General features: G+C 47.0%; 2 protein-coding genes and 1 long non-coding RNA gene across 3 annotated transcripts in view; 1 reads left to right on the top strand and 2 right to left on the bottom strand.

The window, feature by feature from the left end:
• Positions 1-24,332, top strand: part of LOC114510749 (patr class I histocompatibility antigen, A-2 alpha chain-like) — a 512,772-nt gene that overhangs the window by 227,774 nt on the left and 260,666 nt on the right. The gene's annotated exons all lie outside the window — the stretch shown is intronic.
• LOC118497777 lies at positions 6,733-7,683 on the bottom strand. The gene is made up of 3 exons (XR_004900309.1): positions 7,301-7,683; positions 7,145-7,192; positions 6,733-6,985 (listed from the first exon to the last, which is right to left on the bottom strand). It is a non-coding gene; the product is annotated as an uncharacterized LOC118497777 (long non-coding RNA).
• Positions 7,715-9,940, bottom strand: LOC114510838 (HLA class I histocompatibility antigen, alpha chain G-like; the record flags this gene model as incomplete). Its single annotated transcript, XM_036012751.1, has 5 exons — positions 9,859-9,940; positions 9,340-9,648; positions 8,793-9,068; positions 7,967-8,242; positions 7,715-7,869 (listed from the first exon to the last, which is right to left on the bottom strand). Coding segments are annotated over exons 1-5 (1,098 nt in total), but the record flags the coding sequence as incomplete, so codon positions are not given.

Below are 24,332 nucleotides of genomic sequence, written 5' to 3' on the forward strand. Positions count from 1 at the left end.
TTTTTGATCATTTTCTTTTCTTCAATTAGGTCTGTTAACATTTCATATAATAAGGGCTTGGTGATGATAACTCCTTTAACTTGAGCTTATCTGGGAAGCACCTTTATCTGCCCTTCCATTCTAAATGGTAGCTTTGCTGGATAGAGCAATCTTGGGTTTAGGTCCCTGCCTTTAGTGACTTCCAATACTTCTTTCCAGCCCCTTATTGTCTGCAAGGTTTTTTTTTCCAGAGAGATCAGCTGATAGTCTTATGGGAACTCCTTTGTAGTTAACAGTCTGCTTTCTCTAGTGGTATTTAAGCTGATCTCCTTATCTTTAATCTGGGTAATGTAATTATGCTGTGCCTTGGTCAGGGCTTCTTTGGCTCCTGTGTCTTTGAGACTCGATGAGCTTCCTGGACTTCCCGAAAGTCCATCTCCTTTGCCAGATTAGGGAAGTCATCCTTCATTATGTTTTTAAATAAGTTTTCAGTTTCTTTCTCTTCCTCTTCTCCTTGTGGCACGTTATTCATTGGATGTTGGGATGGTTAAAGTTGCCCCGGAGGTTCCTATGCCTGTCCTCAATTTTTTGAATTCTTGTTTCTTTCTTCTGCTTCATGGTTGAATGTTTATGTCTTCCCTCTGCTGCAAATCATTGATTTCTTTCCCTATTGTCTTCTCTTCATTACTGGTGACCTGTACACCCTGCCTTTATTTCACTTTTCATAACCTTCAGTTCTTCCTCTATTTTACAACCATACTCAATCATTTCTGTGAGCATACTGATTACCAATGCTATGTCTTCATTGCTTAGTTCTATTCTTGGAGTTTGATCTTTTTGTTCCTTTGGGCCATATATTTTCATCTGGGCTCACTTGTTACATAGTAAAGGGTGGAGGCCTTGGGTACTTGCTAGGGTGGGGAACCCCGTCACTGTGTTGTGGCCCTGTATGTGGGGGAGGGGTCTGAGAGGGAACAGTGCTGTTTGCTCAGCTCTCACCCCACGTTCAGTCACTTCCCCCACTTCCCATAAGCAAATCGGGTCCTTCTGGTGCTGATTCCCAGGTGGGGGGGGGGGGGGGTTGTGTACTTCTGTGACCCCATCAGTCTTCCCTCGAGAACTGTCCTGTGAGGCTGGGAGTTTCTCCCATCGTTACCACAACCCTCACAGGTTTTAGTAGAGTAGGAGGTTTTGAGGCTTTATTTCCCCACACTAGAATCCTGGGTTGCTTGGTCTGTCTTGCTCCCAGTCATTCCTCCTGCTGTATCTACATGCAAATGTGGACTCCTGCTCCACCAGTCCCCGCCACCACATGGTCTGCTTGCAGCTTTCTCTCCCACTCAGGTCCTTCAGCCCACGCCTTGCAGTGAGTCCTCTCTGCCAGGCTGGCCTATCTCTGCCCCTCACTAAGGTCTGGATGGATATTTCTTCTTTAACTCCTTCGTTGTTGGAATTCCATACAGTTCAATTTTCTGGCAGTTCTGGTTATTTTTTGTTTTAAATTTGTTGTTTTCCTTCTTCTGATTGTGGGAGGAGGCAAACTGTATCTACCTATGCCTCCATCTTGGCCAGATGACTCTTTTCTCCATTAGCTGATTCTTTTTTAAAAAACTGATTTCAGAGAAAGGCAGAGGGAGGGAGAGAAAGAGAGATTTGTTATTCCACTCACTTACATTCATTGGTTGATTCTTGTACATGCCCTGACCTGGGGTGAAATCCACAACCTTGGCGCATGGGGACGACACTCTAAACAATTGAACTTCCCGGCCAGGGCCTAAAGCATTTTTTAATAAAGGTATCCTGGCGTTTTTTTTCTTTTCGTTTTATAGTAGTCACACAATATTAAATGAGCATTAGGTGTATAGCAGTAATTAGATATTTATATAATTTACAAAGCGATCCCCCCATTAGGTCTAATTACCACCTGGCACCAGGCATAGCTATTACAATGTTACTGAGTATATTCCCTAGGTTGTCCTTCACATCCCCGTGACTGCTCTGTAACTACCAATCTGTACTTTTTAATCCCTTCATCTTTTCCACCCAGCCCCCACAAACCTCTTCCCATCCAGGGATCAGCAATTTGTGTGATACCTGACAGAATCCTGCCTTTTTCTTTTCTTTTCTTCAACTGGTGGGGAAAAAGAAAAAACAACTCCGTAATTCTAATTTCTGGCCAACCGGTTCATTTGGAAGATGGTGATTTGTCCTGTCAGATGGAGGGAGAAGCCCCAAGTTTCTTTATTTTCGATATAATATAAAATATCCTCATATTTGTATTGCTTCCTTTCATTGTTTTTACATTTTGTCCTCACTTGAGAACATGTTTTGTTGGCTTTAGAGAGAGGGAAGAGGAGAGAGAGAATGAGACATGGAGAAAATGTGGAAAGTTGATCGTTTGCTTCCGGCACATGCCTGACAGGGGGTTAAACCAGCAACCTGGCTGTGTGCCCTGGCCAGAGATTCAACACCCCAACTTTTGCTTTGAGGGACAATGCTCCAACTGAGCCACCCCACCAGGGCTGTAAGTATTCTTTATGATTATTTTAATTCCATTTTCCTAGAAGGTGAGGGGAAATGACAACATTTATAGCCAAGAATCTAACGGTGTTCCTGTCTTTGGGAGGACAGAAAAGTCTGGCTACAGAGTCTGTCCTGTGCCCAGCGCAACAGACGCAGGAGGCGGGCCCTGGACGGAGGGGCAGCATCAGAGCCGGCAGATGGGGAAGGACTGTGCTCTAGTGTGGACCTGCACAACCCTTCCCTCCTGTCCCCCATGGCGACCTCTGAGGGAGCCCTGGACTTGGGCCTCAAGCCCCTTTCAGTATTGGCCTGGCTTGGTCCCTCTGGGTCGCTGTAACAAAATACCACCGAGCAGGGGACTTGGAGGTAACACTGTGTGTGGCTCACAGTTCTGGACCCTGCGAGTCCTGGATCAAGGCTCCTGCATGGCCACATACAGGTGGGGGTCCTTCCTGTGTTGTCACTTCACAGGAGGGGAAGGGACAAGACGTCTCTCTGGAGCCTCTTCTCTAAGAAACGCATCCCACTCACAACCGCTCCACCCTCATGATCTGAGCACCTGCCAGTGCCCCACCTCTTAGAATATGTGTGAGGTTTATCACTTATCTTTTAAAAAGCAATTTATTAATTGATTTTACAGAAAGAGAGGGAAGGAAAGAGACACAGACGGGAAGAGAGAAAGAGAGACACACAGACAGACAGAGAGACACTGATTGGTTGCTGAACTTATCCATGCATCCGGGATCCAGCCAGCATCCATCTGAGCTATGGACCAGGGTAGGGGGTTATAAATTCTGCACATGGGTTTATGGACACAAACATGCAGACTACAGCATGGACCAAGGTGCATTCATTGCACTGTATTTCCAAATGTGATGCAGCCTGTTGAATTACTGAGGAAGGAATTGTCTGATTCATGACTGTATTTTTAAAAAGCCCATATATTAGTTATTTTCATAACATGTACCCATTCTGGCAGACTTGGAAGATAATGGGACTTCATCTCATTCCTAATTCTTTTTCCTTCCCTGCTGCCTCGGATTATGAGAGGTCAGAGAGGCATCCCCATTCAATGAAAGAGAGAAATGTGAGTGACATTCACACACACAGTAACCACATGGGCGGGTGACAAAGCCCTGGAAGAATTTCCTCAGAGGCCGGCACCTCCTGCAGGGGGATTTGAAACAGGAAAAGTGTGTGTGGGGGATCACTGAAGGGCAGACACTTCTCTGTGTCCTTCTGTCTGTAGCTGTGTGTGTGTCTGTCATTGGATTTCATTTCATGATCCGGGATTTTTAAGTCACAAGCGAATACCTCATGGAAATTCACACTCCTGTCCTCACACCCAACTCTAAACCCAGGAAATCTCAGAAAAGTGGAACTTTGTTCAGGGTGGAGGAGCTCCATGGCTCCTGCCATACAAGGCTGCACTCAGGTTGCAATGGACCAACCCCTTACCCTCACTAACTGGGACTCTGGGGCATAAAGACCTGCAGGGACCCTCCTGAGACTGGCCCCACTTGAAACACCCCCAGCACTTCCCCATCTCCTCCCTGCCCAGCCCAGGCAGGAGGGGCAGCTCAGGACCAGGCAGGCTCAGCACAGTCCCACCCAGGGTGCTGCCCACCTGTAGGTCCCAGTCCCTCCTGGGCTGACCTCTCCTGGTTCTGCCCTGAGAGTGGACACAAAGCAGCCCTCACCTGGCTGGTCTGAGCTCCACAGCTCTGTGCAGGGATTCCTCAGGCAGGGCGGCTCTTGAACCCAGTTACAGGGACAGAGTGTGCGGTCCTGACCTCCCCACAGAGATGCCACTATCATGTCATCCGTTCTGCCAGTGACATCTTCTGTGTGAGGAGCCTGGGGTGTCTCTAAATTACAGCAACTTGTCCCATGCAGATCCCCCTCAGACACATCTGGTGACTGGGGACAGTGATGGTCAGTACTCAAATGCCCTGAGGAGCAGCAGGGAGAAGGCAGAGAAAGTGTCCCCTGTTCCCTGGGGAGGAGCTGAGTTAGAGTCACATGTCATTTGGGTGCAGAGACATCTGGACCAGGAGCTCATGTCATGGTGTTTCCCACTGGCCCCTTTCCTTTAGCTCCTTCTCTTCTCAGAACCCTGTCCCCAAGTCCCTCACACTGTCATCCCTGTGACCCAGGCTGGTCTTCCTGTGGGTTCTAGTCCCACAGCTCTCACTGCTCACACCTCTCTTCTGTTCTGTGGCTTTTCCTGAAACAGAGTGAGCCCCCAAATCCCACATAGAAATCCTTTTATGTTTTGATTAGAAAATATTGGGGACCATTAAGCTCCAGGAATCACTCAGGGGGTGATCCCAGAGAGAGCGCATTCTGAGATTTTCATTATGTTGACCTGAGAGCCACTTTCTCAATCTTCTGCTTGACTTTACCCCACAGTAGAGAAAACGCTGTGCCTTTCATGTCATGTGACAACATGTGAATGACCTTTCCCCACCCACAAAAAAACAAAAACCAAAAAAACCTTAAACATGCATTTAAGTCCTTTCCCCACCCTGGGCCCTACCACATCACAGAATGCGTGATTCAAAATCTGTCTGAGATCAGGATGGCTTGTGGGCTTATCAAGATCTACTCGAATTTCTCCTCAAAGAGTGCTATCAGAATGTTGGGCATGATGTCCAAGTTAGTACCTTTTTCAACTTAAAATATTTTTCTTTTTTTCTTTTTATCTTCCCATCAATATTTATCCCCACATTCCCTCTCCCACCTGCACCAACCCCTGCCCCCACATTATTACAAGTTGTCTGTGTCCATGAGTTAAATATATACATATTAAACATGTATATGGCTTATTCAGTAATATCCCTGGTAATTCTAGGTCCCATCTGACACCACACATAATTATGATGATATTATTGACTATATTCCCTAAGCTGTGCTTCACACCCTTCTAAAATGTGTTGAAGGCTAATATAGGACAACCAGCACATTGTCATTGACTTGGGTGGAAGTTATGAGAGGGGCTAAGCAGGGGGAGTGTAGAAGTGGTGAACGGCACAGCAGGACAATCTCAGAATACCTCCCTGTAAATAACTAATGAATGACAAACACCAAATGGTGAATCTGTGATGGGGAAACATGGCCATCACAGGCTGGGGAGTCACCAGATTGAATGTCTCCACTGTTGGGACAGGTGGGTGCAGTGTCCAGTCCTTGTTCCTCCTCTTCCACAGTCCTGATTCCCTCGGTGGCCTCATCCACGCTCACAGATTTAAATGTCATTTTTGTAGAATCTCCTCCACATCTATGTCTCGAGCGCAGACATTTCTCCTCAAGGTCCCCACACTCATCTGTCCAACCTGACACCTCACTGGTGTTTCTAACACACATCTCACCTTGATCTTCTCTTCAGCTGAAAGCTTGAAATGCCCACCCCTCCCCCACACATGTTCTGCCAGAGTCTTCCCCATCTCTGCTGATGTAACCCCATCTTTCTGCTGGCACAGTACACATGTGGGGTGCCCTCCTTGATTCTTTCCCCAGACCCTGGATTGAATCCTTAGGAAATGCTGTGAAATCCATCTTCCAAATGCATTCAGTGTCCAGTCCCTTCCCACTGTGTCTACCACTCACAGCCCTGTCAGAACACACAGCACCTGCAGCCTGGAGCCCTGGGAGCTTCCCCACACCTTTCCCTCCTGCCTGGCTGGTCCCTTGTCTCCTGATTCTGTTCTCAGCCCAGCAGCCAGACTGACCCTGTGGCCTAAGGGCTCTTGCTTGGGGAGGAACTCTCAGAGGAAGCCACTAAAGACATGGGCTCCTTGACCATGACCTTCCAGGACTCAGCATCTGCAGAATGAGAGCAGTGTCTGCAGTGGATTAAGGATCCTGGACGATGAAACAGTTCCTGCTTTAAGCAGGTGTTTCTCACCTTCTGATTGGTCAGCTCTCTGCACCCCACATGGACACCCCTGAGGTCTACAAGATGGGGCCCTGGAAGTTTGGAATAACTCCTAAGCAACAAAGCAGCACTTGGTTAGCATCAGGGAGTAAAAACATTAAAGCCAGAGGCTCCAAAAGGTATATTTGGAGGTGCAGGAAGAAACTATGAATAGTGCATGGAGCACAGGTGGTCACAGGGAACATCACTGGGGACCCATGAGGTTCCCTTGTCCCGTGGCACACAGTCTGTCCCTCCTGGGTTGTCTCCATACCTCACAGTGAATTTATAAACGTAAAGTTTATTAAAACAGCTTAATAAACAGAATGAAGGTATAGATAGAATAAGACCCACTGGAAACAATACACCTTGGAACTTTGAATCTACATCTCTTTTGATCTATTTACATATATATCATTAATATTAAAATAATTCAGGGACATTGAGATGATTAAATAAGGCTCTGATGCTGGGTGCAGAAACAGTAGACAGTGAAGCTTAAAGTCTCAAGGGGAGGCTGTAGTAACTATTTTAGCACGAAGTCCTGTGGAAAGCAGATCTGTCACCCTGGAAAGAAAGTTATCATAAAAAATTCAGGTCAGTCTCAGAAGGGTCACATTCTCCCACAGCCACCACATGCTCAGAATGTCCCACTCTCAGAATCCCCAAAACCCAGCTGGGTCCCTGGGTCCCAAGATCCCCCACTTCCTGCCCTCACCGTCTCACCATCATGAGCTGTGAGAGACACATCACAGCCCTGGGCACTGTTGCTGTCTGGGGAAGACACAACAGCAGAGTTATGGGTGGGGGAGCCCCCCTCACAGATCCAGCCCACACTCTCCCAAGGGTCCCAGACATCACCTCCCCAACACCCAGACTTACAGGGAACCGTAGCATAGCTCTCTCTACCTCTGCCTGTGGGAAGAAAACGTTCTGTGAGAAGTCAGGGGAAAGGCTGGGTCCCGTGACACTAAAGGAGCCCCATACTCTGAAGCACAGGGAAGGTTCCAGAACTGTGACTAAACACTCATGTTAGAATCCAGAAACACGGGGAAAGTACATGTGTGGGGACTGGACCTACCACCACTCTGGACATCTGTCCTCAGCAGGGGCCTTTCCCTCTGGACTCTGACAGATGGGAATCAGTCCCCATGACTAGAATCACCAGGTGATAAATGTGTCCCTCACTTTCCCAGGGGCCTCAATAAAGAGTCAGTGTTAGCAAACAGGCCCCAGATGGACAAGCACCCATGTGGGGACATGATGCCCATAACAAGGCAGAGCACACTTCCACCTGGGCTTGACCCCCAGGGGGGACAGGAAACTCAGCCCCACTCCTTGCTCACCTGAGCACTTCTTCCTCCACAGCACAGCTCCAGTGACCACAGCTCCAAGGAGACCCAGGGCAGCAGCGATGCCCATGATGATGATGGTGGTCTGAGGAGGGGGGTCTGTGAGGGGAAGTTGAGAGGTCAACCTCAGTCCTGAGTCCTGACCCTGCTCAAGGACACCCTGAGGAGAGGCTCTGTGCCCACGCCCCCTCCTCACCCCATCTCAGCGTCAGGGGCTCAGGCAACCCCTGGTGCTGCACAAGGCACGTGTATCTCTGCTCCTCTCCCGGGGGCACAGCCACAGCTGCCCACTTCTGGAAGGTCCCGTCCCCTGCAGGCCTGGTCTCCACAAGCTCCATGTCCTGGGTCAGGTCCTCCCCTTCATGCTGCCAGGTCAGGGTGATGTCCGCAGGGTAGAAGCCCAGGGCCCAGCACCTCAGGGTGACCTCATGGTCAGAGATAGGGTGGTGGGTCACGTGTGTCTTTGGAGGGTCTGAGGGGAGGGTGAGAAAATTCAGGAAGTTTACATGGTCATGGAACACTCCAGCAGTGCTCATGTGACCACCCTGAGAGTGGACAGGACGGTGGTGGGGGGCAATACCCAGACACCAGCCTGGCAGAGGCACCTGGGATATTTTCCTATTTCTTGGAAATTTCCAGAATCAGGGTGAGAACCTAAGGTAGGAGTGTGCAGGTCTCTAAGGGGAGACACAGACTCAGGTGGAGGCTGAATGACTCAGAAAACCCTGAGTGAGGTCTCCAGAGAAGGTCTCGGGTGGAGAACCAGGGAGAGCGTCCTGGTGCACCAGGTGCTGCAGGGTGTGAGGGAACCGCTGTGGGGTGTTTCAGGGAGAGGCTGGGTCCCTTATCATCCTTTAGAGAAAGCTGGGCGCACAGGTGAGTCACAGAATAAGGACTCCTGGGGGACTCTTCCTGTCCTGAGCAGGAGGGACATTCTAACACTGGCCCATTTGCCTCCTCTCCTTGTAGGAAGCCACACCAACCCACAGATCCCCTCCTCTGGAAGGCCCACACCCTGGTACCTGTTTGGAGCAAGGTCTCCTTTCCGTTTTCTAGGAACAGGCGGAGCCAGTGCACACAGATGTCCCCTAGGACTCTCTGTCTTTGCTCTGCCGCAGGGAGCTCCACCAACTGGCGCCAGGTGATCCGGGCCGCTGTGTCGGTTGGGGTCCAGGAGTCCAGGTCCTCGTTCAGGCAGATGAAGTCGGTGCCGTCGTAGGCGAGCTGAGTGTATCCACGGAGGAAGCGCCCGTCCCATCTCAAGTCGCAGCCCCTCATTTCCTGGAAGGTGTGAGCCCCTGACCCCGCCCCCGCGTCAGGTCCCTCCATTTATTCTCACCAGGAGCAGGAGTCTGCTCGGGACCAGACTAGTGAGGACCCGACTCCCGGTGTTCAACCCAAACTGAGAATTCAAACGGGTTAAAGTCCCCATGGATTGCTTCTGGGTTGGATGTCCCGCGCACCCCGCAGCCACGGAGCGACGCTGGGACCCGGATAGTCGGGTGGGGGGACCCCGGCCTTTCCGTGGGGATGAGGGTCGCGTCGGTTCCCCGGGCGCACGTGACTCACCGTCCTCGCTCTGGTTGTAGTGGGCGCGCAGGTTGTTCAGGTTCCCTCCATACATCTTTTCGTACTTTTTGATGAGCGACGTGTAGTAGTCCCAAAACTGTGGATCCTCCTGCTCCACCCACGGCTGCTCCATCCACGGCACCCGCGGCTCCAGCCTCGGGTTCGGGGCGTCGCTGTCGAACCGCACGATCTCCGTGTCGTCCACGTAGACGAGGACTTTGAACTGGGACTTTCCGCGGCCGGGTCCGGACACGGAGCTGGAGAAAATTCTCAGGCTGTGGGGCCCTGGAGGTTGGAAGGACACTTGTCCTTGGCAGTCGGGCGGTTAAGGGCTCAAGTCCCGGGAAAGGAAAGAGGGTGGGTGGTGAGAGGCGGGGGAAGGGGGCGGAGACTAGAGGTGGGGGTCCGCGGTCTGAGTCGCGGGTGCTGGGGGCGCGCTTTCCCCGGGTCCTGCGTCGTCCGCGCCTTGTCCCCTCGTTCCAGCCCCGCGCAGGCCGTCCCTCCGGACCCCGCACTCACCGGCCCAGGTCTGGGTCACGGCCAGGGCCAGGGCCAGGGCCAGGGCCCCGGAGAGCAGCAGGAACAACGATGGGCGCCCCATGACTCTCCAGGAGAGTTCCAGTTGTCTTTACATATCCAGAACCACCGTTACACTGATTGGCTGCTCTAATGTTCAAACATCCAATGGGAGTGAGACATGAGGTAGCGTCATGTGTATCCGGAAGGTAGTATCTGACGTAGGTTGTAAAAGGGAGAAGTGACACCTACAGGAGAAGGGGACTCCTCAGTCCTGTGAGTACCCCCCTCACCCCATCTCGTCCTCCAGGTCTCTGGCTAAGACCCTGCAGCTAGGCCTGGGGACCCGGGACTTTGCGCTGAGTCCCCTCCTACACGGAGAAGTCTCTGTCCCTCTGTCTCCCTGAGTCCCGGCCCACAAGGCTGTTTTAGTCATCGCGTCTCAAACGTTTTGGTTTCAGAATATCTATACTGCCTTACAAAATAGGGAGGACGGCCAAAAGAACTGTGTTTGTGTGCGTTATAGCTGTCAGTATTACCATAAGGAAAAACAGTTTGAACAAAATTATTTAGAATAACTTTAACAACCTATTACATGTTAACAGAAATAATATTTTTATAAAAAATATTCCCCAAATAAAAAGTAGTGACAAGAGTGGGTCTGCCTACATGTTACATTTTTGCAAGTCTGAGTGCTTGTCTGCCTCATTAGAAGGTCTCTGGATTTTCATATTTGCTTCTGTGTTTAATCTACTATTTTGGTTGTAGTTTACTAAAAATATACAGCCTCACACAAATATGTAGGGGAGGATTTTTAAACCTTTCAGATAAGTGAGGATATTCATCTTGGATTGTACCGTAAAGCTACACAAGTGGTAGTTCCTGAAAAACTCTTTGCAGAGTGGAACCTGAAACAAATCCATTGAGTATTCTGTTACATTACTTGAGTGGTTCTTGTATTGATGTAGGATTATTTAAAATTAATGCATCATTTCATTAAGTGATAGAGATCTCCCAGTGTTGATACATTTAATGACACATCATCAAAAATCACATTTGTTAACGTTACCACAGACCCCACTGGAAATGGTTGTCAGCTCTGGGAATCTGTCTGGCTGCCATGGTGAGACAGACATACATTTGCCAGGACCCTGGTTTTCCTCTGAGAGCTTCCATTCCATCCAGACAATAAGTGCTGTCAGGGGTCAACTGCCTGTTGACTCTTCTTGAGGGAGAAGCTCACATTCATTTGAGAGAGTGTTTGCCAGTTCGCCGCACCTCAGTCATCACAGCTTCTGTGTCTCTCATTCTCTTAAGTGAACTTGCTGTTCTGTGAAGAAGAGGCTGACTCGGCCCTCACAGGTCACTTTCCTGGGCTCATGACACTTGGGAATGAATGTAGCAGAAGTGTGTTTGTGCACTTTCCCAGTCATTGTAGGAGATATTTTATTTTTTTATTCTCCACTTTCATTAAGGACAGTTAAGAAATTAATTCATTTGTAAATGAATTCAAGGTATATTTATCTTCTTTTAAAATAATTTTTTTATTTTTCAATTACAGTTGATCTACAATATTGGGTTCTGTACAACTCTGTGTTTACATGTTGATGTAAATTACAAACTGATCACCCCAATAAATCCAGTACCCATCTCACACCATTTGTAGTTATTTCAATATTAATGACTGTATTGTATTCCCTGTGCTGCACTTTACTTCCCCATGACTGTTCTGTAATTACCAGTGTGTCCTTCTGAAGTCCCTTTACCTTTTTCTCCCTTCAGTCCCTTCAGTCCCATACCATCTGGCAACCAGCATCTGTTCCATGAATCTGTAAGTCTGTTTCTGTTCTGCTTGATTATTTCATTTTTCATATTCCACATAGAGGTGCAATCATCTGGTGTTTGTCTTTCTTTGACTCACTTATTTCACTCAGCACAATATCTTCCATTCATGTAGTCACCAGTGGTAAGCTTTCATGAACTTTTATGGCTGAGTCATATTCTGCTGTACACATGCACCACTTCTTCATCCATTCATCTCTTGAAGGACACTTAGGTTGCTTCCATATACTGGCCTCTGTAAATGATGCTGCAGTGAACATATGGATGTGTATCTCTTTTTGATGTGGTGGTTTTTTTTTTTCAGATAAATAGCCATAATTTGAATGGCTGGGTCCTTCTTTGTCTCTTGGTATAGCCTTTGTTTTAAAGTCTGTGCTTTCTGGTATAAGTATTGCTACTCCAGCTTGAATTGTTTGTTTCCATTTTCATGAAATATCTTTTTCCATCCTTGTGCTTTCAGTCTGTGTGTCTCTTCCTATCTGAATTGAGTCAGTTATAGGCAGCATAAGTAAGGGTCTTATTTTCTTATCCATTCAGTCACCATATGTCTTTTGATTACAGCAATTAATTAATTTGCATTTATACTAATTTCTGATAGAGATGTAGTTGTTGCCATTTTATTATTGATACTTGTTTTATTTTTCTTCTTCTTCTTCTTCTTCATGACGACCCTTTACATTTCTTGTACTACTGGTTTCGTGGTGATAAACTGTTAGTTTTTTCTTGTCTGGAACACTCTTTATTGGTCTCTTGATTAAAAATGATAGCTCCTTGGTTTTCATAACTTTGAATATTTCTTGTCAATCTCATTTGACCTGAAAAGTTTTGTTTAGAAATCAACTTTTCATCTTATGTGAGCTGCCTTGTTGATAATTAAGTGCTTTTATCTTGGTGCTTTTAAATTCTCTCTTTGTCTTTAACCTTTGTCATTTTCTTTCATTGTTTTTAAAAATTTCTCATTTTAACCTTTGTCATTTTCATTATGTTGTGTCTTGGAGTGGGTTTCTTTAGATTTATCTTGTTTGGGACTCTGCACTCTGGACTTGTGTGTCTACTTTTTTCATCAGGTTAGGGAAATTCTCTGTCATTGGTTTTCAAATAGGGCTTCCATTCTCTGCCCTCTCTCTTCTCTTCCAGGTGCCACCATGATATGAATGTTGGTATGCATGAAGGTGTCTGAGAAGCTCCTTATGCTATTCGCAGTCTTTCTTCCTCCCTCCCTCCCTTCCTTCCCTCCTTCCTTCCTTCCTTCCTCTCTTTCTCTCTTTCTCTCCTCACTCTCTCCTTCCCTATCCCTTCCTCCCTCCCTCCTCTTCCTCCCTCTCTCTCTCTCTCCTGTTGTGATTGTGTGTTTTCTGGTACTTTATCTTCCCAATCTCTGATTTTATCCTGTGATTCATCTACTCCACTTTTGATTCTCTGTAATGTATTCTTCATTTCACTTATGGTATTTTTCATTTCTAATGTTTTCTATCTCCATTTTAATGTTTCCTGTTTCTTTGATGAAGTTCACACTAAGTTCATCCACTCTGCCCCTAAGTTCATTGAGCATTCTTACAACCAGTGTTTTGAACTCTGCCTCTGGTTGATTGCTTGCCTGAAATTTGGTTAGCTCTTTTCCTGGAGTTTTGTTCTGCTCTTTCATTTAGGACATGCTTCTCTCTCATCATTTAGTCTGCCTTCCTGTGTTTGTTTCTATTGTGAGGTACAGCTGGTCCATCTCCTGGTCTTGGTAGTGTATCCCCATGCAGTGGGTGTCCTGTAGGGCCCAGTAGTGCAGTCTCCTCCCTGTTCACCCAACCTGGGCAGTCCTGGTGTCCACCATCCCCTCTGTGTGCTGTGTGCACCCTGCTGTTGCAGTTGAGTTATGATTGCTATCTTGACACAGACATTTCCCTTTTAGGACTTTATCCTAAGAAGATAATCACACATGTTCTCAAATATATATATACACACAAGGGTGCTTCTTGTATTGTGGTCTGATAAAAGCATAAGGATGGATTTCTCTAAATGCTCCAATCAATAGAATGATGGTAACTGTTGATGGGGAACTCAGGAGTTGAGAAAATTTTAGTGTTAGGTAACAGTTAATAAGCTTAGTAATGAAGGCCTGTAAAAACTGTTGTTTCAGGCACTGAAGGAACCACCCACCTGAACCCAGGAAACAAGCAATTCCATCTTTGTGCTCCAGGGGGACTGCAAGTGATCAAGATCATATCTGAAGGACTTCTGGCCAAGATGGAGGCATAGATAGACACACTGTGCCTCCTCACACAATCAAAATAAAGACAACAACAACTTAGAAGCAAAATAACCATCAGAACTGTCAGAAAATTGAACTGTATGGAAGTTGGACAACCAAGGAGTTAAAATAGACACATTCATCCAGACAGTAGGAAGGGAGGAGTCAGGCAGCTGGGCAGAGAGGGGTCACAACACAAAAAGCAGTGGCACCAGGTGCATAAGGTATCCCAGGCACCCAAGACTGCAGTGGGTGGACCCTGGGTGTGCAGGCTGCGGCTGGGAGACCCCAGGTGCATGGTGGGAATTGGCAGACCCAGTGAGGCTGTGATTGTGAAGTGGGGCACTGCATACAAGGTGGCTGGCTGACCAGGTGGTCCCACATTCACAGGCAGATAAACCAGGCAAAACTGGGGATCGAGACAGACCACACAACCTAGGGTCCCAGTGCCAGGAAATAGAGCCTCAGGACACTGATTGAAAACGCCTGTGGGGGTTGACACACAGGGAGAGACTCCCAGCCTCACAGGAGAGTGTGTTGGAGAGACCCAAAGGGTCCTAGAATGTGTACAAGGCCACCCACATGGGAATTAGCACTAGAAAGGCCCAGTTTACTTGGGTGAAACAGCAGAAGGGGCTGAAATCTGACAGACAGCAAAGCAAGTGCCACTGTTCCCTCTCGGACCCTGTCCCCACATACAGCATCACAACCCAGCAACTGAATTGCCCCACCCTGGGGAACACCTAAGGCTCCGCCCCTCACTACTAACAGGCATGCCAAGACAAAAAAAAATTACCCAAATGAAAGAACAGATCAAAACTCCAAAAAAATTATAACTAACTGACAAAGAGGTAGTCATCCTATCAGATGCACAGTTCAAAACACTGGTAATCAGGATGCTCACAGAATGGGTTGAATTTGGTTGAAAATTACATGAAAAAATGCAGGCTACACTAAGTGAACTGAAGGAAAATATACAGGGAACCAATAGTGATGGGAAGGAAATTGGGACTCAAATCAATGGTGTGGACCAAAAGGAAGAACGAAACATCCACTCAGAAAAGAATGAAGAAATAAGAATTCAAAAAAATGAAGAAAGGCTTAAGAACCTCCAGGACATTTTTAAATGTTCCAACATCCGAATTATAGGGGTACCAGTGGGAGATGAGGAACAGCAACAAGTGGAAAAGTTATTTGAACAAATAGTAAAGGGGAACTTCCCTAATCTGGTGAAGGAAATAGACTTCCAGGAAGTCCAGGAAGCTCAGAGAATCCCAAAGAAGTTGGATCCAAGGAGGAACACACCAAGGCATATCATAATTACATTAGCCAAGTTTAAAGATAAGGAGAGAATCTTAAAAGCAGCAAGAGAAAAGGAGAGTTACCTACAAAGGAGTTCCCATCAGACTGTAAGCTGATTTCTCAAAAGAGACCTTGCAGGCAAGAAGGGGCTGGAAAGAAGTATTCCAACTCATGAAAGGCAAGGACCTACATCCAAGATTGCTCTACCCAGCAAAATTTTCATTTAGCATGGAGGGGCAGATAAAGTGCTTCTCAGATAAGGTCAAGCTAAAGGAGTTCATCATCACCAACCCCTTATTTTGTAAAATGTTAAAGGGACTTATCCAAGAAAAAGAAGATAAAAAACATGTTTACTAAAATGACAGCAAACTCACAATGATTAACAACTGCACCTAAACAAAAACAAAAAGAAACTAAGCAAACAACTAGAACAGGAACAGAAACACAGAAATGGAGATCACATGGAGGGTTATGAACAGGGGAGTGGGAGCGGGAGAGAGGGGGAAAAGGTACAGAGAACAAGTAGCATAGATGGCAGGTAGAAAATAGACAGGGGAGGGCAAGAATAGTGTGGGAAATGTAGAAGCTAAAGAACTTATGATCCATGGACATGAACTAAATGGGGGGAATGTGGGTGGGAGGGGATGTGCAGGGTGGAGGGGAGTGAAGAGGGGAATGAGAAAACTGTAATGGCATAATCAATAAAATATATCTAAAAAGATCATATCTGAGCCCTGTGCTCCAGGGAGGCACAGCCACCACCCAGGATATAGATAAAAAACCACAGGTCAATAGATGAAAGAATGCCAGGAAAACTGCTTTATATGATTAACATTTTCCCTGATGGTAACTGTTGGCTTGGCCTTTGTGCCCTGAGGAGCAAATTCAAGGTTCAAACCAGAATTTCCTTGTAGCATTTCAGCAAGACAGATTTAAGAAAGCCTATATATGATCAATTACATTATTGTAAAGCTTTTATTATTATTATTGTTAGAAAGAGGGGAAGGGAGGAAGAGATGGAGAGAAACATCCATGTGTGGTTACATCTCCCGCACTCCCTAATGGGCATCTGGCTCACAACCCAGGTATGTGCCCTGACTGGGAATCAAACCAGTGACCCTCAGTTCACAGGCTGGCACTCAATCCAATGAGCCACACCAGCCAGGGATCAATTACTATTCTTGTTGGGTTTGTGCAAATAATTAAGCCAAATTAACATTAGACTTAATGCAGTCTCTTTGATATATTAAAAAAGAGGGCAATTTTAGGGAGGGAAATTGTGTTACTATGGAAATCATAACACTCAATTGTGGGTCTTGGGCTCTGGTTAAATTTTTATTTTTCACCTACAAACTGAAATGGATACTGATTTTTTCTAGTTTTCTTTCAAACGAATGTTTCATTTTTCTTTCATCCTTTGACTTGGGATTATTGAGAACCACTGATGCAATGCCAGCCATACAGAATTCACCTGCACACCTGACGACATCACCAGACATTTAAACTGCACACAAGGAGGATCTGTCACACTGTCACTGCTCACTGTCATTCCAGCAAAGGCCTTGCTTTGGAAGTCTTCTCCTCTGATTCAGCCTTGCAGACTCAGAAACTGGTGAGGACTTTCTGTGTTCATTAACCCCTGTGTCCTTCCTGTTTTCATGGGGTGCATGCCAATGACCTTGTTTACCTGGTTGCTTGTGCTCACACTGGAGGCCTCTCTTGAGAAGCCTGTCTGCATCTCCACCTCCTGAAATTAGACTCAGTGGTTTGACTGAATGGGCTTGTTGTCAGGACTAGATGTGAGACAGGAGAGTAAGGAGGTAGGATAATTCCTGGACAAGTGGGATGGGTTAACTGAGACAACAAAATTAAACAAGGCCAAAGAGTGTGAACAATTTATAGACAGCTAGTGATTTACAGAACCTTATCTCCCTAACCACGGACACTGAGAGCAAAGGGTTTATGTTCTCCTCCATGGCCATAAACCACAGGACTTGGGAAGACAGGAGGAGGAGCCTGTTGCAGGGAGGCAGCAGTAGCACAAAGGGAGGGAGCTTGGGAAGATGCTAAGGGCTCACCTTTCAGCTCCTCCCCTTAGTACCAAGAGAAACAGCACCTCAATGCCCCATCCACCTCCAAGAATGTCCCCCTTTGAATTCCCATGTTTTCCCCCATAAAACTTAGTTCTGAATACTCAAGATAGGTGGATGTTCAGGTTTTAACCTGCCACCTTCTCAGACTGCTGTCCTCTGATATTAAAAGCACAATTATAAATAATCCCTGTCTCTTCTTTTAGGCTGAGCGGTAACAGACAGCACGAGCCCCGGACTAAGTTGCCCTCTGGTCTCAATTCCTGGTGACCCAGGTGTTGAAGAGTTTTCCTTGGGGCAGCCTCTCACCATTATGGACCCCACCAAGTGTTGAGCCTGCTGGAGCAAAAGGGAAATTCATGGCTCAGTGCTGGAAGAATGGGCAGGTACCAAACTATTCCTCTTGACCACCCCAATGTCTCCCTCAAAACAGTAACTAAGTTGAACCCTGCCTCTCTTCTCCCAGAGCCTGACTTGGCTGTGCTAATACATGACTGAGCTGAGATCACTGATGAAGTGTCTTCTAGCAGAATTGATGTACAGGACCATCCTGTAGAAGAAACAAATTGGACTCTCTGTGCAGATGGAAGCAGTTACATGGACACAGGAAACACAGAGGCTGGGTATGCGGTAGTGAGTTTTGAAGGAGGAGTGGAGGCCCAGGACTCACTGCCAGGAACCTCTGCTCACAACCTGAACTGGTTGCATTGAGGAGGATGCTGGAATTGTCACATGAAAAGAGTGAATGGGTGTGCCTCCTTGAGGTACACTTTCCTGATTTGGCTTGCACATGGTTCCATCTGGAAGGAAAGATGACTGTTGGCCTCCAATAAAAAGGAGATGAAGCATGTAGCAGAAGTTTAAAACCTATTAGGGACTTCTCAGGTACCTTTACAGGAGGCAGTCATGCACTGTCCAGGACATTAGAAAGAGGACACTGGAGTGGCTAGAGGAAACATTCTGGCTGATGGAGCAGCAAAGGAGGCTGCTAAAGGAACACTTACAATGCCTTTGGTACCTCTTCTAGACTTGTCAGAATTTGACCTTGAATATTTGACTGCAAACTTACAGAAAGATAAGAGCTGGGGTTTTGATGAAGAAGGTCCTGATAGGAGATGGAGAGAGAATAAGAAAGGAATCATACTGCTTCCTGAACATTCAGTAGAGCCAGTCATGAAGCATTTGCATGAGGCCACTCACTATGGAAGGGGCTCATTAACCACCTATGTCAAGCTGTGGCTTACAGGTCCTGGAATTTCTGAGGCCACACAAAAAGGTAGTTGCTGGGTGTGTTGTGTGCCAGAAGAACAACCCCAAGACAGACCCTCAGCAAAAGAAAGAAGGCAAACCATACCAAGGACAGAGCCCATTTGAGGACTGGCAAATAGTCTCTTATTCAGATGCCAAGTGTCCAAGGGTGGAAATATTTGCTACCCTTTGTTGACACCTTTCAAGATCGGTAGAAGCCTCTCCCTACTAGATAAGTCCCACCTCAGTGATGTCGGCAGGAGTGAACCTTGGACTCCTGTCACCAGAGTAAAGAAAACACAGGAATAACAATGGACCAGTGACCACAGGGAAACCTAAAAGTCATCTTTCAAAAGCCATGGTTTATATTCTTTCATTACTTTTTATTTAACCTCATGCTATGGAAAACAATCCTTTCAAACCACATTAAAATATTTGGGTATATTTAGCAAAAGCAAAAAAAAGAGCCCTAAATGTCTCTGACTTCTGTCTTGCAAGAGGAACCTGTGTCAGACTTTCACTTCAGGTCTTGTAGGTGTTTGTACCACACTGGAGAGCCATGGAAATCATACTTTGTTTCAGTGTATCAGTAAGAAAAAAGCCTATTTTGATATTTGTAATCAGGGACCTGCGCTCACTCTAAAGGACAGAAAATGTTTTCTTTAAAAGTCACTAATGCAGCCCCAGTGAGGGAGGGTGTAGCTTTTGTCACCTGTACAAAAAACTCTTTTGTGCTTTCCGCAGACGTGAAGATGAGTTGCATCATCACCACCAGTGCGTCTTATGGGTTTGGCCACGTCCCATTGCCTGCAGGATGGTTTCTATCAATAATACACAGAAGGACTGTTACTCCCATGTTCCTGCAAACAGTGTTGGGGGACCATGTCTCTGGGAAAAGGATGGTGTTTATGCCTCAGAAACCCCACCCCTGGGCTCAATGGGAACTGTCCCTGGCATCTGATTGTAACAGCATTTTGCACGTTTTCAGCTCCACTGAATACATGTCTTTGACTATATTTCTAATGCTAGCCATGGCAACCTCACTGAATACAGAAATACATAGATTAGCCTGTGTGGTGGCAAAGGCTTTGAGTGCCACCTCTCAGGCCATAAGGGTCCTTAGTCAAGAATGGGGACAAGTTATAGAAGCTGCATTAGAGAATTGTGCCATATGGGACTTCCTCCTTGTAAACATAATCATGGATGGGAAGAATTTAAAAGGCTCTGCTCTTTGAAACTGCCTCAGAATTCACAGCCCATGGAGCATAAAGTAAAGCAAGGAAAGGAAGTGGTGTCTGGGATAAAACAACCAGAGGGATTCTTTGGTGCTGATTTGTCTAAAGTAACCTCATGGCTACTAGAAACACTGGTCTTAGTGAGGCACTTGTTTTTGTTCTTGTCACTGTTCTCAGTACTGTAGCTTGTTGTGGCGTACACTGCATCCCCTGACACGAATCTGAGATTCAGTGTTTTCCTGAACCAGGGGACACAGAATCACAGGTCAGCAAATGAAATCATGCTGCAGCTTTTATGTGATTAACTGTATAAAAATGTTGACAGGGAGAGGTAACATGTGTCAGTGTTCTTCTGCTAGAGACCAGGGGGAGCGCCTGAGGCAGACAGTGGGCTGTGTGCATCGCTGCTGCAGGGGGAGTGCACCCCTGGGGCATGAGACAGGGTGTGCCCAGTACATGGACTCTGGACAGTGATCTCAGGGGGATCTGTGGGCGCAGGGGCCTCTCTAGATTGGTGTCATCAGGGCGTGGGAGCAAGTCTGTGACTGGGCATCTCAAGAAATACCTAGGAACGTGGCACACAGGGGCAAGGGTGAGGGGTGATAGGAAAGACACTGCCTTCCCTTCTGTTAGCCAGCCCGGGAGCTGCTTGTTAGTGTGTGAGCTGTACCGTGTCTCGTTTCTGTCTGTGCTGAGACAACACGCAGTGTGGTATTGGTCTGTTTCATGTCCCCATGGCCTCGGGACAGTCTTGTCTGATGCTGATGTTCTGTGAGACCATGTACAGTCCAACCTGGAAATAACCCAACCTAGCAGTGAGCACCAGGCTGGCTCCTGGCAACACTGGGCCTTGCTCTAAGCACCAGACCCATTCTGATGTTGGGGCTGCTGTCCCTTCCTTCTTAAATTCAGTCTTTAAACATATCTGCAACCAATCACTTTCATTGGGTCCCTTGGCAGCTGATGTCCCAGGATGTGCTCCAGCTTGAGTGTCCTCCCTGGGGTGGGGGGGATGTGATACTAAGGAAGAACTTAGGGTAGAAAAAGCAATAGGAGAGACTCGGTGCTGCTGTACTTGGGCTCCCCAAGGAAGATAACGAAAAGGAGTGAGCCAAGGTGGGGCTGCTGTTACCCTCCCAGGAACAAAGGTCACAAAGAAAAAAGGGCTGGACTGCTTTTGCTTCTCAGAAATCAGAGAAAAGGGGACATTGGAGCTGGATGGGCGGGTTAGCCTGGGAGGAACTGTCCCTGCTCTCCTGATTGCATGTCCCCACTAGGGGGCGGTAGAGTGAAGGAGGAAGTAAGGAGCTCACACCCAGGAAGGGGCAGGGGTGCTCTAGAGTGAGGGGGCCCTGAGTCTTTGTCCTGAAGGTTTTACAGCTCTTCTGTGGGTGAGACCCTTAGGGGAGGGTTTCAGCAGAATATTCACCAGCTTTCCAGGTGCATTTTTAATATGATAATGTGTCGGAATGAGCACATAGTGGGGTTTGGGGAATATTCTTGGTCCATTATATTGTAATTTTATCTTGAGTCTGTCTGGTTCCAATGACATTTATTTTGTATTTGTTCCCCTGACTTCATGTGTCCTTGGGTTTGTCTGGCACAAATGGCATTAATTGGGTCTGTTCTTTGTTTTTCCCTATCAGGGTGAATTAAGTTATGTATTCTTTGCTTAGGGAGCAGAGATACAAACCATTTGTTCTCAAGTGCCCTTGGTTAGGGCAGATAATGTCTGGAAATTCACCAGCTGGCTGTAAGTTCAAATTGTTTTGGCTTGCTTAATTTTCTTGTCTTAGCTTCCCCATTCCTCTTGCCTAGGAATTTTTTTTTTAGCTTCTTACTATCCTGTCTCACTATGGTTGTGCACTCCATGCAAGTGGACTGTTGCAAAGTTCCAGAATCTTCTGTGATAGGAGGCTGCTGGGCTCAGAGCTCAGGAGAACATCAAGGGGCAGTGTACCTCAGCTAATTAGACTACAGTCAAGTTCATCATCCAGATGGATTTCAAGGCCCCCAATGTACAATGGTACCTAGATAGTTGTCAGCTTCAGAACTTGTCAAACCTGGTACTGAATAGAGTAATTACAACTGATGGGTTCCTAGGAATAATTTACAGGAAACTCCTATTGGTGATGCTGATTAAATTTGGTTACAGAGGGATCTCATCTGAAGGATAAACAGGGACATTACTGAGAGGGATATGCAGTAACTTCCCTGGTGGACATAATTGAGAGCTCTCAGCGACTGGAAGTAAAACCTTCCTGGCAAGCTGAATTCATTGCTCTAACTGGGGCTTGTCACCTGTCCAAAGGTCAGTAGCCAATGTTTACACTGAGAATTGTGTGCACTTGGTGTAGCCATGACTATGGGATGATATGGAAATAGGGAGGCCTCTTTACTACCTCAGAGCAGCCAATATACATGGAAAACTGGTTGTGGAATTATTAGATTCTGCACAGAAACCAAAAACAATAGGTAACTATCAAAAACTCCAGGGCATTCTAAAGCTGCCACCATGGGAGTGAAAGGAAGTCATTTTGCCGACAGTGAAACTAGACAAGCAGCATTGAACAGAAAAATTATCCAGACCTAAGAATGTACCTTCTTTGTATTAAATCAATAAAAAATTATCTTTTACAGTTTCAACAGACAGCTAAGGAGGGAGAAAAGAGAATCTGCAAGAAAAAGGGGGAAGCTTTGACCCAGGCAGAGAGAGGTGGCTCAGGGTGGATCACCACCATTAGGCGGCACATGAGTGAATGTAAGTGCATCAAATAAACACACTGGGCACCTTACACTTACACAAGGTTGTGTGTCAATTATATTTGAATTTAAAAATAAAGGTCATGGTGGATTTTATGTACAACATTGGCATTCAGTGAAAGATCACTAAACAGTGTAACTAAGAATATTACAAACGCTGACACCCACAGATTAGATTGTTGAGTCACTTCCAACAGTTCATGACCCCAGGAGCTCTAGGATCTCTGAGCATCTGCAGTGAGGGGTGAAGGGCAGGAGAACAGGAAGTCATCTAGGAGAGGTCTGCACCCACCAGAGGCAAGGACCCACTCACACAGTGAGGTAAAAAGTGAAAAAGGAATTGAGCACATAGGAGCTGACACAGGTGTCCACCAGCATCAGGATGGTGTGGGTGGCTCTGGTCTCTGGAGGGCACTGGTGGCGGCTGCCAGGGTGTGATTGTGCTGCAGCCTCTAGTGGTGTCTGTGCAGGTGAAGCACCAGGGAGAGGCTGGATCACACCACGGGGACAATGAACATGACACAGGACATAACCACAAGATGGCAGCCGCAGGCACATCTGGATGCGGGGCCAGAGATGGTCGTTACTGGAACACCCTCAGGAGCATGGGGCAGGAGGAAAAGAAAGTGTCCCCAGTTCCCTGTGGAGGAGCTGACTTAGAGTCACCTTGTCAGCCGGGGGCTCCAGTCACAGCATTTCCCACTGGACCATTTCCTTCAGCTCCTTCTCTTCTCTGGGCTCTGTCCCCAGGTCCCTCACATGGTCATCCCCTGTGACCCGAGGCTGGTCTTCCTGTGCATTCAAGTGTCACAGCTCTTGCTGCTCACAGTCTCAGGTGTGTTTAGTCTGGAAAATACCCCCAATTGAAGCCAATGTCTTCCTGCTCAGGGCCTGGGGTCTCCTTCTGTCCATGGGACCCTAAAGCACACAGTAATACCTCTCCATCACCTATGGTGTCCTGTGCTGGAGTCTCTCACTGGACCAGCCTGTCCTGGTGTTCTGGATGATGGCTGTGGAGAGAAGCCTTCCTGGTCATACACACTGGGATTAGGACAAACCAGTGATGTGGACATACAGGGGGATAACATTAAAATTGATCACTGCAATATTCAATTAATAGTAGGAAAGGTCAGTTGATAATCACATCTTAGAAACCAGCCCCACCCACCAGCACACTGGCCCAAAGTCCTTCTGAGACACCACAGGGAACAAGGGGCACAGTCCACTGTTTCTGCCACTCCTTCTGCTGTGAGGTAGTGCACTGGATACATGGACCTGTCACTTTATGGACAGGGGTCGTTCAAGCTGAGACAGGCAGGTGGGACATCTAGGGCTTCTGTGCAGTATCCAGCTATGGTCCCTCCCGGGGAAATAAAAATGCTCTGCACCTGACCTCTGGTCTCCTTCCGTCCCCACGTATGTGACCCTCTTCCCTCTCTTCTGCCACCACCTCTCCCCTTCTGGTGACCACCATCCTGTTGTCTGTGTCTGTGAGTTTCTTTCTATTTGCTGTGTTTATTTGCTTTGTTAATGGGCACCTGGGCTGCTGCCAGAGCTTGGCTATTGTAAATAATGCTGCAGTGGACATACGGGCACATATCACTTCAAATGAGTGTTCTGGACTTCTTCAGATAAATACCCAAAAGTGGGATCACTGGTCAAAAGACACTTCCATATTTAATATTTTGAGGAAACTCCACACGGTTTCCCACAGGGGCTGCACCAGTCTGCATTCCCACCGACAGTGCAAGAGGT

The sequence above is a fragment of the Phyllostomus discolor genome, chromosome 12 (assembly GCF_004126475.2).
Source record: "Phyllostomus discolor isolate MPI-MPIP mPhyDis1 chromosome 12, mPhyDis1.pri.v3, whole genome shotgun sequence".
Lineage (NCBI taxonomy): Eukaryota > Metazoa > Chordata > Mammalia > Chiroptera > Phyllostomidae > Phyllostomus > Phyllostomus discolor.